This window comes from Schistocerca americana, chromosome 1, assembly GCF_021461395.2.
Source record: "Schistocerca americana isolate TAMUIC-IGC-003095 chromosome 1, iqSchAmer2.1, whole genome shotgun sequence".
NCBI classification, from domain to species: domain Eukaryota; kingdom Metazoa; phylum Arthropoda; class Insecta; order Orthoptera; family Acrididae; genus Schistocerca; species Schistocerca americana.
The window spans coordinates 1,255,266,804-1,255,286,312 of record NC_060119.1 but is presented as its reverse complement, the minus strand read 5'-3'; the positions used below and the strand labels follow the sequence as shown (position 1 = coordinate 1,255,286,312).

At 40.0% G+C, this 19,509-nt stretch overlaps 1 protein-coding gene across 1 annotated transcript in view; it reads right to left on the bottom strand.

Moving 5' to 3' along the window:
- LOC124598759 (protein 5NUC-like) overlaps positions 1-11,610 on the bottom strand; it is an 84,401-nt gene extending 72,791 nt beyond the window's left edge. The window contains exon 1 of the mRNA XM_047136024.1: positions 11,240-11,610. Within this exon, the coding sequence (XP_046991980.1) occupies positions 11,240-11,555 (316 nt within the window). The 5' untranslated portion in view covers positions 11,556-11,610. The remainder of the gene's footprint in view (positions 1-11,239) is intronic.
- Between the last annotated feature and the right edge of the window lie 7,899 nt (positions 11,611-19,509).

Sequence of the window (19,509 nt, the reverse complement as noted above, 5' to 3'; positions counted from 1 at the left end):
GGAGGGCTGGAGTGGGAGCAGGGATGGTGATAGGCAGCAGGAGGACAGGGACTAACAAAGGCTCAGGGTACTGGCCAGGGTGACCGCAGGCATGAATGAGCCACATTTTGGTAGTGGCAACATGTACGGACAGACAGTTCATTAGTTGTTGTGCCCACATAGAGTGTGGTACAATAGGTTTGCTTTTCTTTAGCCCATCTTTTAAGATAACTTGCAGGATCAGTATTGGCTCATATATTCCTACATTTATCCAGAAGCTAAACTGGTCTTTGCTGAGGGCAACTTCTGCAAGTCTTTCCACTTTCCTGTAAAAGTTTGTGACAGCATTTTGCTGAGGGCAACTTCTGCAAGTCTTTCCACTTTTCTGTAAAAGTTTGTGACAGCATTTTGCAACCAATACTTGTCAAGCTGCTGGTTCTGAAGTTTTCACACCTTTAGCAGCTGTCTCCTTTGGAACTGGAATTGTTATATTTTTCTTGAAGTCTGTAGGTATTTCTCATGTATCTTGCATACCAGGTGAATTAATTTTATCAGAGTATGTGCCTAAGATCTTAATAATTCTGAGAGAATGTGCCTTCTTTCGACTTAATGTGATACATTTTTCATTTAATCTACATCTACTTCCTCCTTCTATTACCATAACATTGCCTTCAAGTTAATTCATTTGTCTAGTCCTATACATAGGCAATATAATGTAAGTGGACAGATAAAAAATCTGCTCACCAAGTGGTGACAGGAGAATACACACAGAAAAAGATTTAACTTTTAAAACTTTCAGAGCCAGTGGTTCCTTCTTCTGGCAGAAGAGCTGAAGGGGAAGAAAGAGGGGCGAAGGAAAAGGACTGGAGAGATTTAGGGAAAGGGGTACAGTTCAGAAAAGTCACCCAGAAGCCCAGGTCAGGGGAGACTTACTGGATGGGATAAGAAGGAAAGACTGATTGTTGGGGAGTGCACTGGATGAGATTCGTAAACCTGGGAGCTTAAAGGTGGAAGACAGAGTAATATGCAAGACAGAGATTACTACTAAAACGTCATGCATAAGTTAACAAGAAAGGAAAACTAAGTCATCATATATAACAGAGGTTCAAGGAGGGGACAACAAAAAATAGACAGGTCAGGAAATTAAAGATGAAGAAAACTAAAATGGAGGTTAGAAAGGAATAGTTACTGTGAAGAAATGCTGAGATGGAAGGAATTAATGTAAATTAAGGCCACGTGGCTGGCGAGAACCAAGGACTTGTTGTATCGCTAGTTCCCACCTGTGGTGTTCTGAGAAACTGGTGTCTGGGGGAAGAATCCAAATGGTGTATGAGGTGAAACAGGCACCAAGGTAATGTTGTAGGTCATGACTGTCACGTAGTAGCGCATGCTTGGCAGCAGGATATTGTGTGTCGCTTGTATTACACCCTCTGCCTCTACCCATTCACCTGACTGATAACCGGTGTGTAGTCATGCCAATGTAAAAGGCCGAACAGTGTTTATTAACAGCAGATATATGACATGTGTCACTTCACGGGTGGCTCTCCCGTTGCCAGTTACAGGGCTGGAATAGGTGGTGGCAGGATGGTGCATAGGGCAAGTCTTGCGGTGGGAACAGTCACAGGGGTAGAAGCCGTAGGGTAGGGAGATGAGTGCAGAAGGAGCATAGGGTCTAACAAGGATACCGAGGAGATTGCGAGGGCTATGAGAAACTATTCTAGGTGTGGTGAGCAAAAACTCAGACAGAATGGATCTCATTTCAGGGCATGCTTTTAGGAAGTGATGGTCTTGTCAAAGTAGCTGATTCATTCATTCAAGACTGGAATAGTACTGAAAGACAAGTAGTGTGCTCCGTAGTAGTTTTTTGGAGGAATCAGCAGTACCAAGATTGGCTGCGATGGCCTGGGAAATCTGCTTTTGAACTAAGCTGCTGGGATAATTACATCCAGTGAAGGCTGAGGTGAGAGTGGTGGTGTATTGCTGTAAAGAGTCTGCATTCAAACAAATATGTTTGCCTCAAATGCCAAGGCCATATGGCAGGGAACGTTTGACATGGAAAGGATGGCAACTGTCAAAATGTAAGTACTGTTGTTCGTTAGTAGGTTTAATGTGGCCAGAAGTGTGTAGCTGGTCTTCAGTGAGGATGAGATCAACATAAAGGAAAGTGGTATGGGATTCAGAAGGGGACCATGTGAAATTTAGTTGGGAGAAGGTATTTAGAGATCCCAGGATCTCAGCCTCACAATATGTCAAAGATGTTATCAACGTATCTAAACCAAACCAGGGCCTGAAGGCTTATGGATCCCAGGAAAGCCCCCTCTAAGTGACCCATGAAAAGGCTGGTATAAGAAGGAGCCATCCTAGTTCCCATGGGCGTACCCCTGATCTGTTTGTATGTGTGCCCCTCACAGGTGAAGTAATCTTTGGTAAGTATAAAGTTGATTAAGGTGAGCAAGAAGGATGTGACAGGTTTCGAATCAGGTGGCTGTTGATTGAGGAAATGTTCAGCAATAGACAGACCATGTATGTGGGGGAAATTGGTATAGAGGGAGATGGCATCAATGGTGGCAAGCAAAGTGTGTGGCGGGAGTGGCACAGGGATGGATTTCAGTCGACCTAGGAAATGGTTGATATCTTTAATATAGTAGGGAAGTCCTTATACTATGGGTTGCAGGTGTTGATCAAGTAAGGCAGATATACATTTGGTAGATGCTTTGAAGCCAGCAACTATAGGACGGTCAGGATGATTGGGTTTGTGGATCTCAGGAAGAAGGTAAAAGGTGGGGGTGCATGGCTTTGGAGGGGTAACAAGTTCTATGGATTGAGGTGTAAGTCCTTCTGAGGAGCCTGAGGTTTTTAGAAGGGACTGCAGGTCAGTTTGAATCACAGAGGTGGGATCTTGATGGCAGATGCTGTATACACAGGCAGTGTTACAAAAAGGATATGTCTATCTGCAACATCTCCTCTATTGATAGAGTAGCAACCTATTCCTTTTCATAATATTGTGAGTACCTTTTTGAAATCATTATTGTAATTTACTATATTTTAATTATTATGATTTATAATATTATAAAAAGGATATCCTTGTCTGTAACTCCTTTTCATAACAGTGTCATTATTCAATGCTGGATTGTCCTTCTAAATAGCATTATTCATCAGTACCTCAACGATTTCAGGAGGCAACTGTGTGAAAACTACAAGACATACAGAAAAGTGACATGATCAGTGGACAGAGCATCTGTTTGTAATATGTGCTATGGGATAGTTGCAGAACACAACACTATGGGACCGACATATCAGAACATGACATATAATGCAGTGATGTGTACATTTTATTTTCTTGAATTTGTTAAACGTCAGTTGTGATGGTTTGGTGATGAATTCATACTAAATGTGAAGTGAAAGCTCCAACAGACAAAACAATTCATGGGTGGTACAATACAACATATATTGTGAGACCAGCTGCTTATGTGGTGCAAAGAAAACAGGTTGCCCAGGACCATTAACTGAGAAGGTGAAGCATGTGTGGGAATCATTCACCAGGAATCTCAAGAAATTGAAGAGAAGTGTGAGCACAGAACTGTATTTAGACCACAGATAGTATCTATAGTCTCAGGAGCTGCAGGAACCACAGTCAGTAGTCTGCTGCATTCTACACAAACATGTAAACTATATCAGCTTAAGTTGTTACATGTTATAATATTTTAGACCATGTATGGATACTACTGTACCAGTTGCCATGTGTTGGGTACTACACTAGAAGTTTGCATGCTCAAATATCAGTGAATAACTCCTGTAGATGAAGGAATGCACATCAGAATACAATTTTAGACATTTATGCTTACATAATTTTATAATGTTCAGTTTATATTCCCATGGATTAATAAAGAAAAGGAAGGTTTCTGATGAACAATAGTTATAATGATATTTGTGACAATTAAGTATCTAAAGATAGTATCTTGAAGAACAATTTAACTGTGGATAATACTTGATTTACTTTGACAATGACCACATCTTGGCTAAACAAAATGAAAAACCAGCCAAACTATTAAAGTACAGAAATTGATACATCATCTAATGAAAGAGTTAGCTTCAAAATTTACATATTTGTAAAAAACTCAATACCTCTTAACAACTTATAGCTCACTGGAAAGCTTGGACAAAGGAGTAAACACAATGCATTTAAATTATGTCAAAACCATTGTGTTGGGGTAAAATCCAAGTATTAAAAACATAAATCGTCTAAGTGAAGTTCTAAAATATACTTAATCCTCACAACTACCAATACTGTAACAATGAAAGAATATATAAAACCTGAAAAGCTACATTCAGAGAAAAGTCAACATTAAATCACAATTTTGGTTTTACAAGTATCACAACTAAGAAGATAAAGTTTTGTGATCCATTTAAAACAGTAATGTTAAATTATAATTTTATACAATATGATCATGTCTGAGAAGTAGAGATATTAAATCAAAATTGGCAATATCTATTTAAAGTTAAACATAACTTCGAATGATTATTAGTGGCCTTCAGTAAGAGGTTAGGATGTAAATATTGTGTTGATTCTGGATCAAGTGCGCTATATTTAGGATTGAAATCCAGGTGAGACAGATACTGACAAGATCTGTTAGGAACAAACTTCCATGTACACACTCCTTATGATACTCCACAACTTTAGCACTTATGTTGCAATGTTCATGGTTTTGAGTTACATTTGGAACAAAGAACCTGAATAAATTATGAAGATCATTGAGACTATTGGCTAGCTTTTTATTAGTGGAAACTGAATACATTATAACATTTTCCGCAAACTGAGACAACAAACCTAAAGGTAACAACTACCCAGTTTCGATTCTACAAGAGCATCAAGAACAAAGATAAGTAAATTGTGCAATTTTTTTATTAATCACTGTGGAGTTGGTAGTACTGAAATCACATCAGGGATGACGGTACATACTAACTTCCATCAAGAATTGTAGTAAAGATCATATGTGCTGGCTACTTCTGGTGATGGACTGTTCTGACCTTCCAAATGACTTGCAATGGCTACTGGAGGAAGATAGTTTTCCACAGAAGCTGGTTTCCAGTGATGAAGACACATCTCATGTGTCTGGGAAGGTAAATTGTCATACGATCGCTAATATCAATTATGGTGTGTTGGGGTGCATATGGAAAGACTTATAACATATTGACATTTACCAAGTCACAAGCAGTGCCCATATTGAGCAGCTGTAATGTGAGTAACAAACTTAGAGAGATGCTCTGCCCACTGACATGTGCCTACTTTCTGTAGTCTTTGCACAGCTGTCACCTGAAGCCCCTAAGGTACATACAAATAACCCTGAATATTCCTTCCACTTTTCAGCCTTCCCTTCTTTCCTTAATACTAGCTTGCCATCTGGGTGTTCAACATTCATGCAGTCCCTTCTCTTTTCTCGGATGGTTTCTTTAATTTTTCTGTACACAGCATGTACCTTTTCCATAGCTATGCACACTTCTGCATCTTTATATTTTAACTCTAGCCATTGCTGTTTCACCATTTTGAGGTTTATGTCAGTCCAATTTTTTAGATGTCTGTATTCCCTTTTGCATGCTTCATTTGCTGCATTGCTATATTTTCTCCTTTTCTCAATTAATTTCAATATTTGTAATGGGGTTGATAAAAAATCTCTCACCAAGTGGTGGCAAAACACACACATAAAAGAAAATTATACGAGGGTTGGAAGTTAAATAGTGGCAACTATTTATTCACATCCGATACAAAAGAGTTACATATTTGCACCTGTTACTGTCCTTCAAAGTAGTCACCAGTGTTGTGTAGAACCCGTTGCCAGTGATGTGGAAGGCATAGTATACCGTTAGCAGAGCCTGTTCTGTTGATGGTGCGAATGGAGCGGTCTAAAGTTATAGTGATTCTCGTGTACGACTGTGATGGTGTTATCCTAATGCATTAAGTTCCTCCCTGGCAGACCATCAGTGCATAGTATTACTGTTCATTTCTGGAGCATCACTTGTGACCAGCTTTGCGAAAGAAGTAGCGACACTTTCTGCACAATCCACCCATCATTTTGCACGACAATGCGCGGGTGCATACAGCACAAGCTGTTGCTGCTCTGTTTGGTCGATGGGACTGGGAAGTACTGTACCATCCACCATACTCCCCAGACTTAAGTCCTTGTGACTTTGATTTGATTCTGAAGATGAAGGAACCACTTCGTGGCACTCACTTCAGAACTGTTCCAGAGATTCGACAGGCAATAGACCACTCCATTCGCACTATCAACAGAACAGCCTCTGCTAATGGTATACTACACCTTCCATATCACTGGCAATGGGTTCTACACAACGCTGGTGACTACTTTGAAGGACAGTAACAGGTGCAAACATGTACCTCTTTTTTGCCACTATTTAAGTTCCAACCCTCGTAATTAGGCAAGCTTTTGGAGCCAGTGGCTCCTTCTTCAGGCAGACGAGTTGAAGTGGAAGGAAGAGGGGTGAAGGAAAAGAACTGCAGAGATCTAGAAAAGAGAGTGGAGTTGAAAAGCACCCAGGACTATGGTTCATGGGAGACTTACTGGACAGGATGAGAAGGAAAGACCGATTGTCAGAGACTGCACCAGACGAGATTTGAAAACCTGAGAGCTTGAAGGTGGAAGACAGGGTAATATACAAGACAGAGATTACTGCTAAAACATCATGCACTAGTTAATAAAAGCGAAAAGCTAAATGCATTGTACATAACAGAGGTGGGAGCGGGACATCAAAAAATAGACAGATAAGAAACTGAAACACATACAAAACTAAAACTGAGTGAAGGAAGTAGTAGATACTGTGACGAAATGATGAGACAGAAGGAATTAATGTAAATTAAGGCCAAGTGAGTGGTGAGAGCCACCAAAAAGTTGTAGGGCTAGTTCCCACCTGCAGAGTTCTGAGAAACTGGTGTCTGGGGGAAGGATCCAGATGGTGCATGTGGTGAAACAGGCACCCAGGTAATGTTGTATGTCATGACTGTCATGTTGTAGAGGATGCTCTGCAACAGGATATTGTGTTTTGCCCGCATACACCCTCTGCCTATGCCCATTCATCCTGACTCATAACTGGATGGTAGTCATGCTATGTAAAAGGCCGTAACAGTGTTTACATAACTGGTGTACAACATGTGCCATTTCACAGGTAGCTCTCCCTTCCATAGTAGATGTTTTGCCAGTTACAGGGCTGAAATAGGTGGTGGTAGGAGGGTGCATAGTGCAAGTCGTGCAGTGGGGATGGTTACAGGGATAGCAGCCTTAGGGGAGGGTCATACACTATGTGATCAAAAGTTTCCGGACACCTGGCTGAAAATGACTTACAAGTTCGAGGCTCCCTCCATTGGTAATGCTGGAATTCAACATGGTGTTGGCCCACCCTTAGCTTTGATGGCACCTTCCACTCTCAAAGGCATACATTCAATCAGGTGCTGGAAGGTTTCTTGGGGAATGGCAGCCCATTCTTCACAGAGTGCTGCACTGAGGAGAGGTATCGATGGCATTCCAAAACATCCCAAAGGTGTTCTATAGGATGCAGGTTATCACTTTGTGCAGGCCAGTCCATTACAGGGATGTTATTGTCATGTAACCACCCCAACTCAGGCTGTGCATTAAGAACAGGTGCTCGATCCTGTTGAAAAATGCAATCACCATCCCCGAATTGCTCTTCAACAGTGGGAAGCAAGAAGGTGCTTAAAACATCAATTTAGGCCTGTGCTGTGACAGTGCCATGCAAAATTTTATTGTTGGCACTACACATGCTGGCAGATGACGTTCACCAGGCAGTCACCATTCCCACACCCTGCCATCGGATCACCACATTGTGTACCATGATTTGTCACTCCACACAATGTTTTTCCACTGTTCAATAATCCAATGTTTACGCTCCTTACACCAAGCAAGGCAACGTTTGCCATTTACTGGTGTGATGTGTGGCTTAACAGAGCCGCTTGACCATGAAATCCCAGTTTTCTCAACTCACACCTAACTGTCATAGTACTTGCAGTGTATCCTGATACAGTTTGGAATTCCTGTGTGATTGTCTGGATAGATGTCTGCCCATTACACATTATGACCCTCTTCAACTGTCCACGGTCTCTGTCAGTCAACAGACAAGGTCGGCCTGTACACTTATGCTGTATGTGTCCCTTCATGTTTCCACTTCACTACCACGTCAGAAACAGTGGACCTAGTGATGTTTAGGAATGTGGAAATCTTGCGTACAGACATATGACACAAGTGACATCCAATCACCTGGCCACGTTTGAAGTCCGTAAGTTCCACGGAGCACCCCACTCTGCTCTCTCACGATGTCTGACTACTGACGTCACTGATATGGAGCACCTGGCAGTAGGTGGCAGCATAATGCACCTAATATGAAAAACTTATATTTTTGGGGTTGTCCGGATACTTTTGATCACAAAGTGTAGGTGCAGGAGGAGCATAGGGTCTGACAAGAATATTGCAGAGATTGGGAGGGCAACAAAAAGCTATTCTACGTATTGTGGGCAAATCCTCAGACAGAATGGGTCTCATTTCAGAGCATGGTTTTAGGAAGCCATGGCCTTATCAAAGTAGCTGATTAAAACATTCGAGACCAGGATAATACTGAGTGACAAGTGGTGTGCCCTGAAGTTGTTTTTTGGAGGGATCAGCAGTACCAGGATTGGCTGTGATGGCCCAGGAAATCTGCTTTTGAACCAGGCAGTTGGGATAGTTACGTCCAATGCAAGGGCTGGCGTGAGAGTGGTGGTGTTTTGCTGTAAAGAGTCTGCATCCAAATACGTTTGCCTCAAATGCAAAGGCTATATGGGAGGGAACGTTTGACATGGAAAGGATGGCAACCATCAGAATGTAAGTACTGTTGTTTGTTAGTAGGTTTAATGTGGACAGAAGTGTGTAGCTGGCCTTTGATGAGGATGAGATCAACATCTAGGAAAGTGGCAAGGGATTCAGAAGAGGGCCATGTGAAATTTAATTGGGAGAAAGTCAGCCTCACCATGAGTCCATATGATAAAGATGTCATCAATGTATCTAAATCAAACCAGGGACTGAAGACTTATGCATCCCAGAAATGTCCCCTCTAAACAACCCATGAAAAGGTTAGCATAGGAAGGAGCCATCCTCGTTCCCATGACTGTGCCTCTGCTCTGTTTGTGCCTGTATGTCTGCTCCTCAAAGATGAAGTAGTTGTTGGTAAGTATAAAGTTGATTAAGGTGAGTAGGAAGGATGTCATAAGTTTGGAATCAGCTGGACATTGTTGTTAAATTCAGTTCTTGGTGTGTTAATCAAGGATTTCTACTAGACCTCATCGTTTCACCTATTTTATCACCTGCTGCCTTCACTATAAAAAAAGGAGAGAGAAAGAGAGAGAGAGAGAGAGAGAAAGAAAAACAAAAACCTCTCAGTGACCTTTGGTTCTTTCAGTTTATCTAGTTTCCATGTAAACACACAATTGCCTGCCTTTCTACAATTTCTTCACATTTAATCCGCAGTTTGTAAACAATAAATTATGGTCCAAGTCCACATCTGCTCCCCGAGAAATTTTACAGTTTAAAATCTGTGCCAACAGGCCTCTTCCATGTATACAACCTTCTTTCATGATTCTTAAACCGACTGTTAACAATGATTAAAGTATGTACAGTTCAAAATTCTGCCGGCTGGCTTCTCCTTTCATTCTTTCCCCCAGCTCGTGTTCTACTATTTCACCTTCTCTTCCATTACATATTGTCAAATTTCAGCCCCTCATCACAATTAAATTTTCACCTCTCTTTGCGATCTGAATAATTTCTTTCATATAATTATACATACTTTCAGTCTCTTCATGATCTGTCAGGCTAGGAGGAATATAAACTTCCACTTTTGATGTAGGAGTTACCTGTTTGTAATAGCTCACTCACATACTTAATTTTTTTAATTCATTGTTAGATATACTCCAGCATTACCACTATCTTTGGCACAACTTTAAAATATAGAAAGGTCTTGATCAAACAAGTCATATAAAGAATTGTGCAATCAAGATCTTTCTATATTTCAGAGTTGTGTCAAATCTGAATGGTCGCCTGCCTCTACCGTGGATGTATTTTCCATCAAGTGATCCCTTTCTTTAATGGACTGATTGTATCAAAAAGAGACTTCACATGAGAAAACTGTAAAATTACAGACACGCAGAATGGCTGGCTAGTATTTGCCTTCAGGATGTGAAATTTCGTGTGCCACCAACAAATAGGAAGAAAACTAAGGAAAATGCTATTCCTGGTTTTCAGAGCTCTTAGTTCCCTTCTCTGAACAAAAAAGATGGATAGCTTGGGGGAAGTTAGAAAGGAGTGCTAGTTTACTCATACCACAGGATGATAAGGATCCATGTGTTGACACAATACTAAGTTGTATCCAACCTACAATTAGAAGATTTAGTCCAGCAAAAAGCTAGTAACTACTGTGCATACCAATGATTGTTCACCTTTTTTTCCAGTTACAATGAATAGACATCAAATTTAATCCTCTCTGTGGATGTCAGAAGAGAAAGAAATGTACATATCTCAGCGTTTTTCCTACAGTTTCTTTGAAATACTGCAAAAAAGCTAACTGCAGATTTTTCTTTAAAAATGAACGTGCTCCTGTTTCATGAAGATATCCAAACAGATAAAGCCATTTTCTAGTTTATATTTTATAAATTTTATTATATTGTCAGTGAATTTATTAACATTGTACATTTTATCCATTCTCTGTTGAGTTCTCTTTTTTGCACTATTGAGTACTGTTGGTGTCCTGTAAAAGTTCTCATTCCGTATCTCTGAAGGTCATTTTTGATAATGAGACCTAAAGAGGACAGTGTATGAAAGAAAAAATGTTTGAAATGTGGTGTTAAAGATGTTAAACATCACTCAATGAGAAGAAAATGAGTTGTAAAAAGAATGAGGGATTAAAAAACAAGCAAGCGGTGGTACAGATGCAAAGAAATCCAAAACACCAGGGGGTGAAGTGTAAGACAGATCATTACATTTAACATCATGTATTGATAATTCTGAGGGTATTGTAAATTCAAAGGTGAAGAAATCAGTGCAGGGTATGAAAACTGGAGAACCAAACCAATTAATTTGAACAAATGATGATTCAAAAAATATATATATATATATATGTCTACAGTGCATTTTGAATGATTATAAAGAGAAGTAATAACAACCAACCAACACACATGTTATTCATATAAGTGTAAATTAGTGCTTACCTTCAGATATAACTCCTGTTGTAACCTGGCATAGGTCCATTTCACTATCAACAGGAAGTATATTGTACTGCAGATCGCTAATGAAATGAATGAGTAAGGTATTCTCTGACCGTGGTGTTGATCCAGATGTCCCTGAAGCTGTAGTTGTGTCACTTGTTGTGCTGTCTATGGTAGTCACATCACTTGTTGTGCTGTCTATGGTAGTCACATCACTTGTTGTGCTGTCTATGGTAGTCACATCACTTGTTGTGCTGTCTACGGTAGTCGTCTCAGAAGTTGTTTCAATTGTAGTGACTGTCGTATCTGAACCAGCCATTAGCTTGACTGTTCTAGATTCAATATTCGTCTGTCCCTCACAGATACAAAGCAGAACTGCCAGTACAATGAACAGCAGAGTACCAGTAGCAATATTTACAAATGTGCGCATTTTATACTGTTGTGGGGAGCTTTTATGTATTTCTGAAATCATTTACAAAAAATAAATTTTAAAAATATAGAATTTAACATAAATGAAATTCTCAACTATAAATATCAATAATATTTCATTAATATAACCAGTTTACTAACTTTGATTTATATCTGATGTGCTCATGACTTTGCAAATCACATCTGCATCTATATATACGTCTGCTTCCAGAAGTCACCATGCGGTGGTTGGCAGAGGGTACCCCTTAGCACTACTAGTCATTTCCTTTCCTGTTCCACTTGCAAATAGAGCACAGGAAAAATGACTGTCTACACACCTCCGTATCAGCCCTACGTCTTATTTTTGTTGCCTTACATGAAATGGCTGTCGGTGGCAGTAGAATAATTCTGCATTCAGCTTCAGATGCCACTTCTCTAAATTTTCTCAGTAGTGTTAGTCAAAGAAAATATTGCCTTCTCCGCATGGTTTCCCATTTCAGTTCCTGAAGCATCTCCATCAACTTGTGTGTTGTTCAAATGTACCAGTAACAAATCTGGCAGCCTGCCTCTGAACTGCTTCAATGCCATCCTTTAATCTGACTCGGTACAGATCCTAAACAGTCAAGCAGCACCAAGGATAAGTTGCACTAGTGTCTTCTATATAATCTCCTTTACAGATGAATCACACTTTCCTAAAATTCTCCCAACAAACCGAAGTTGACCATTCACCTTCCCTACCACAATCCCCACATGTTCATTCCATTTCATATCACTTTGCACCATTATGCCCAGATCTTTAAATGACATGACTGTGTCAAGCAGGACATACTAATTCTATATCCGGAACATTATGGTTCATTGTTCCTACTCATCCGCATTATCTTACCTTTTTCTACATTAGAGCTAGCTGTCATTCATCTTGGTGTAACTTATCTTGTAACCTCCTAAGTTACTCAACTTCAACACCTTTCTGTACACCACAGCATCACCAGCAAACAACTGCAGAATGCTACCCACCATGTTTGCCACATAGGTTATGTATCTAGAAAACAATAGCGGTCCTATCACACTTCCCTGGGGTAGTCCTGAAGATACCCTTATCTCTGATGAAAACTTGCCATCAAGGTCAGCATAATGAGTATTATTACTTAAGAAATCTTTGAGACACTCACATATCTGAGAACCTATTCCATATACACCAATGAGCCAAAACATTATGACTACCTGTTTAATAGTGTGCATTATAATGCATCTCGAACCACTGTAGCATGATTATGTCATTGCAGCATGGACAGCTATCCTGCTGGAACATTCATCACTGTAGGGGGAGACTTCAAGCATGAATTGAGGCAGGTGGTCCACAGTAACGCTCACGTAGTTTACTGTTGTCATGATGTCTTTGATTACCACCATAGATACCATGGAATCCCAACTCTATGTACTCCATAATATAATTCTGCCCTCATTAGCTTGCATCTGTGGTGCAGTGCATGTTTTGTGCAGCCATTTGTCTAGATGACAGATTATATGGTTGCAACCATCGACCTTGTGTAGCAAGAAATGCAATTCATTCGACAAGCATCACATATCTATTGGTCCACAGTGAAAATTCAGTGATGCTGAGCCCATGAGTTCCAAAACACCTATGCCTGTACCAGCTGTATTCTCTGTCAACAGATTCGCCACAGATTACTGCTAATTCTGGATTACACTGAGGGAGATCCTCCAACCACTACGTTTTGTGATGAGACGTGGCCATCCAACACCATATGGCCTACTCATTATTCCACCATCCTTCAACCACTTTCCATAGGTGCTCACAACAGTAGTACACCAACAGGCGACAGGCTTCACTGTTTTACAGATTCTCATTTTCAGCCACAGTGCCACAGCAATGGGTCCTTTGTCAGAACAGCTTATACCAGTGGATTTCCACATTTGCAGCCCATATCTACGATATAAAGACCATCCATTCGTCTCTCTTCTGCTTACATTCTTTCCTTACTGTCTCATGTGCCCACAACACCACCAGAAGGCACCCAATCTTGCGATGGGCAGTGCTCATAATATTTTAGCACCTCAGTTCACTTGTATATTCATTAACAGTCTGCAGTGGGGCACTGTGTCAAATGCTTTCTCAAAAACTAGAAATATGGAATCTGCCTGTTGCCCTTCATAAATCATTTACAGCATATCACGTGAGGAAAGGGAAATCTGAGTTTCACATAATTAATTTTTTCTGAAACTGTGCTGATTCGTGGACATAAGCTTCTTGGTCTCAAGAAAATTTTATTACACTGAAACCGATATATGTTCAAGAATTCTGCAACAAACCAGTGTTAGGGACATTGGCCTGTAATTTTGCAGGCGTGTTCTTTTACCCTTCTTATATACAAGAGTCACCTACACTTTTTTTCCAGTTGCTTGGGACTTTGCATTGGATGAGAGAATCGCAATAAATGCAGGCTCAGTAATGGGCCAATCCCATAGAATTCTCTTTGTAAAACCTCAATTGTATGCATAACATTGCTAATGTAATACAATTTGAGTATTTAGGGCTATGGAAAATCCTCCATTTGTGCAAAGTTCATAATTATTCAATTATTATTTATAAATTAAGATTTATATTTTAACAGTAAGCAACATGTATGCTATATTTTAGGTGTATTTCATGTAACAGTAAAGAATATGCATATGTTAACTGTATCCATCTTTAAACTGATCATTTAGTCTTTGTTAAGCATGCAAGGAAAGACTATGTGTGACATTTTGCATGAAAGAATGGTAGGGTGGTGTATATGGATTGTTATTTACATGTGAGCCTCATCAATTGTATTACTGTTGGCATGATCCAGCTGTTTCACTGAATGGGAAGTGTATGCTTTCCACCTGCCTAAAATAAGCTAATGATATTATTTGTGACATATGTGAAGAGTGCATGTTCTGGCAGTTGTCTTGTCACAGAAAGGAAATGAAAAAAAAGCAAGCAACAAGCAACAGCAATTAAGTAACCACAGCACACCAAAATTAACATCAAAAAACAACTGAATTAAATAAAACGGTTCTGGACAACAGCTGTAACTGCAGTTCAAAGCATTATAAAAGGCAATGGTTGGAAAAGCAAAATTAAAGTAACCATAGTGATTAGACAAGTTACAAGAAATCGAAATTTGTTAATCTCATTAATAATTCATTCTGTGACTAAGATTCACATAGTTATTTTCATTGGAAGCATATTTACAGAAGTAACACATGACCTGAATAGTCCTACAGAAATGGGGCATAATATATGTTATGGGGAAATGCACAGTTTTTGTATTATGTACATGAATTTTAAAAAATAAAGCTATGAACTACAAGATAAAGTATACAGAAGAGAAGAAAAAGTGACAGATCACATCTAATGAAACTTAATAAGTTTATGAAGACAATTATGAGTCAGGCTATTCTTTTCTTGGGCCTTGCAATAAAACTTGTACATCACTATATGTGCAACATGACCATTATGAAAGACATTCTTGGCTGTCATAAAGAAGTATACTAAGTAAATAGTTGTATCTCATACCTGAAACCTTTTTCTGTTGACTGTGCCACGATAAAGTGTCACATGTTTATCACTAGCCACTTAACACAGATAAGATACAGAAGAACTTCCAATATCAGTGAGATAAACATACGAAAGAATCCATTCAGTCTGTACATACGTCAGGCCATGTCATTGTCCAAAAGACTGATTGTGTGAAGACGGGCCGTATGTTGCACTATTTTAATTTCAATAACTTGTTATGAAACTGTACTAAACACTATTACACAAAAATAAAAAAAACTGTGAACAATCAACCACAGTTCAAAAACAACCACAATATTCATAACTCATTACAGCAGAGCAGAGTTGGTCAGAAGAGCTCAGTGACTTCAAATGTGGGCTGGTTGTTGGTTGTCGCCTGAGTAACAAATCCATCAGGGACAGTTCAACCCTTCTAAAACTGCCCAAGATGATTGTTGGTGAAGCGACTGTGATGTGATTGTGAAGTGGAAATTTGAAAAAAAAACATCCACAGTTGAAAGACCAGACAGAAGTTATATACTGACGGACAGGGACAGTTGTGCATTGTGGAGTGTGGTTGCAAAAAATCTCATGAAATCAGTATAAGGAATTAGTTATGAGTTCGAAAGTGCTATTAGCAGTACAGCGAGCACAGTGACTATGTGTAGGGAGTTAAAAAGAATGAGGTACAATACACACTTCTGTAGTCAATGCTAAGTGACAATTGAGGTTGTGTAAAGAGTGACACCACTGGACAGTGGGTCACTGTAAATGAGTGACATGCAGTGATGAATCATGCTGTTCCCTGTAGCAATCCAATGGAAGGGAATGAGTTTTGCGAATGTGAGTAGAACATTAGCTGCCATCATGTATTGTGCCCACAGTGAAGTGCAGAGGAGGTAGTGTTATGGTATGGGGCTGTCTTTTGTTGTTAGGGTGTGGTCTCCTTATTGTGCTTAACAAATGGTTCAAATGGTTCTGAGCACTATGGGACTTAACTTCTGAGGTCATCAGTACCCTAGAACTTAGAACTACTTAAATCTAACTAACCTAAGGACAACACACACATCCATGCCCGAGGCAGGATTCAAACCTGCGACCGTAGCGGTCACGCGGTTCCAGGCTGTAGCGCCTAGAACCACTCGGCCACTCCGGCCGACTGTGCGTAACACAATAATAAATGGGGAAGGACATGAACGTATTTTACACCATTGTGCACTGTGTACAACAGAAGAACAGTTCAGAGATGATGACTGTATCAGCATGATGATGCATCCTCTCATAAAGCAGCATCTGTGAGGCAATGGTTTGTGGATAATAACATCCCTGAAACAGACTGGCCTGCCAAGAGACTGGACCTGAAATCAATGAAAGACCTTTGGGATGAGTCAGAACACTAACTTTGTTCCAGACTCCAGTGTCCACTATCACCACCTTCCCTTGTTTTGGGTCTTGAGGATTCCATTAGATTGTCACAGAGTACAGCACAATTCATCACTCCAAATCACAGACTTCATACACTACACAGTGGACATTCCCCACATTAATGGCCACTAATATATGTTTGGGTACTTCTGATCAGAAAAAAATAAAAAATAAAAATAGCTTAAGGGTAATGTTAAAGACAACCATGAGCATGAAACTTCCTGGCAGATTAAAACTGTGTGCCAGGCCGAGACTTGAACTCGGGACCTTTGCCTTTGGCAGGCAAGTGCTCTGCAAGGTTCTCAGGAGAGCTTCTGTAAAGTTTGGAAGGTAGGAGGCGAGGTACTGTCAGAAGTAAAGCTGTGAGGATGGGGCATGAGTCGTGCTTGGGTAGCTCAGTTGGTAGAGCACTTGCCCGCGACAGGCAAAGGTCCCGAGTTCGAGTCTCGGCCTGGCACACAGTTTTAATCTGCCAGGAATTTTCATATCAGCGCACACTCCGCTGCAGAGTGAAAATCTCATTCTGGAACCATGAGCATGTTACTATATTCTTTACTTATAAAGATTAATACATTTACAAACTGACAAACAGAATGTTGGCTTCTGTCTTGGGTTATTTGGCTGACATTTGTTTGATGATTTTTCCAACGTTTCACCAGCAAGAGTGGCTGGCATCGTCTAACTTCACTCTCCATTGCTTGGTGGTGAACTGGAGTTGAGCTTGCAGCTGCAAATTATATGTACCTGGCACGCCAACATCCAGTGGCTTTTCTGTGGTCATTTTCGCTGCAGTTCTCCCCTCAACAAGAAAGATGAAAGCCTCATGGTGAACAGATCGTGGATTTTCATGCTCCAGTGAATGACCATTGCAGGGAGCAATGGGTGAAAGACAGAAATGGCCTCGGACATTGGCGCACCTGGTACATACAATCTGTCACCACAAGCTCGACTCCAGTCCATCACCAGCAATGGACTGTGAAGCTTTGACAATGCCAGCCACTTGTGCTGGTGAATGTCAGAAAAATCTTCAAATGTTGGCCAAAGAACCAGAGAAGCCAAAAGACTATTTGTCAATAACTTGTCATGAAAGCCTCAACAATTTTATACATTTATAAACTAACTAACACGCTCCACATCATAGAAAAGATTGAAATTATGTACCATGGATCATGAATACAACTAACTGTGAAATAAGCTGTACAGAAGCAGATTCATTGTAGTAAGTTCTGCTTTTTTTTTTTATTTTGACACATTATGTATCCCAACGCACCATATGCTTTTCCTTTCCTCATTTTTAACACTGATAAATTGTCCCATTGGCCAAGATTACAATGATTACCACCAGAAGACAACTTAAATATAAAACTGTGAAAAAATTTATTTCAGAAATCATAATTGCAGGTCCATAGAAGAAATTACTAGATCATTTGGCTCCCACTGATCCTCGTATGACACTTTAAATAAGGTCACATGGCGTTTGGAGCAAATAGCCTCCCTAGTAAGAAAAGACCTCAGTCTTTTCTAAATTTGACAAAGTATAACAAAACCTCTAAGAATTCTTGGACAGCAGCCCTGCAGCCAGGCGACTAGCGCGAGTTTTGGTGTTCTCGTAAAGGTAGGCCATTTTAGATTATAAAAACATTTAGTTTAGTACTGATTACACGGTAAATAGGTGTATTAGTGTGCTTTTTAAGCATACCATTAAAGGTTCCATTTTTATGTATGTAATATAGCAGAAAACGTGAAAAAGATCGTACAGTCGGGTTACAGTTGCATTTTCTTTTTATGTTTTGCAGCAGCAAATCTATAGAATTTCATTTAATTGTTCTTTGCCCTCTCCGGCAATTTAACTGTAGCATACCTCTTCATTATTTAACTCACATTTCTGGAAAGTAGCATAAAGTTTAAGTTGTTGTTTCAGAAACTTTGCACTGTTGATTTTGTTTACAGACAGTAGTGTATAGGCCAAATTTGTGGAGGCATATTTTCGTGTTTATCTGTAATTTAACTGACTTATTCTTAATAAACTGTTACGTTTATCATGAGTGAAAAGTGCTCGACTTGCCATAGAATTGTTAGGTTGGGGGTTTGGCGTGATGGGTGCTGTCGTTTTTTCCATGTGGGTGACTGTAGTGGTGTGGGAATAGGGGAAGTAAATGAGACTCATCAGTGGTTTTGTAGAATTTGTAGTAGAGATAGGAAGATACTAGAACAGGAGGGGAAAATTGCCGTCCTTCAGGCTGAGTTAGACAAGGCCAGGGGAGATCTTGACAGGTTAAGGAGGGAGAAGGGTAACGAGAGGTGGGAAGTGGCAACAGGCAACAGGAGGAACAGGCCTAGAACTTTGTCTGACAGCTTCGTGGTTAATGTGAAAAATAGATTTGACCTGTTGCTTCAGTTAGAAGCTGGTGAGCCTCAAGCAGTTGCAAGTGTAGACAGGGCACAACAAACTTTCAGCAGAAAATTGAAAAGTAATAATGTAGGGAAATCAGTAAAGAGAAAGAAAGAGTTGTTGTTAGGTAGTTCCCATGGAAGAGGTGTTGGCCAACTTTTGCAGGATGAACTAGGATCAGAATACAAGGTCACCGATTTTTTTAAACCTAGTGGTGGTCTGGAGCACGTGACAGAGGATTTAGGATCACTTTGCAAAGATTTCGCTAAGGAAGACACCGTGGTTATAGTGGGTGGGTCAGGTAATAGTATTGACAGAGATCCTGGGTACAGTATAAAGTATGACCAGGGAAAAGATTGCATCAGCATTGAAGCATACTAATTTTGAGTTTGTATCTGTTCTTGGGCGCCACGACCATCCTTATTTGAACTCTTCTATCAAGAGAGTTAATTTGTAGTTGGAACAGCTGCTTATGTCGGTGCAGGGTCACATGTTGGTGTG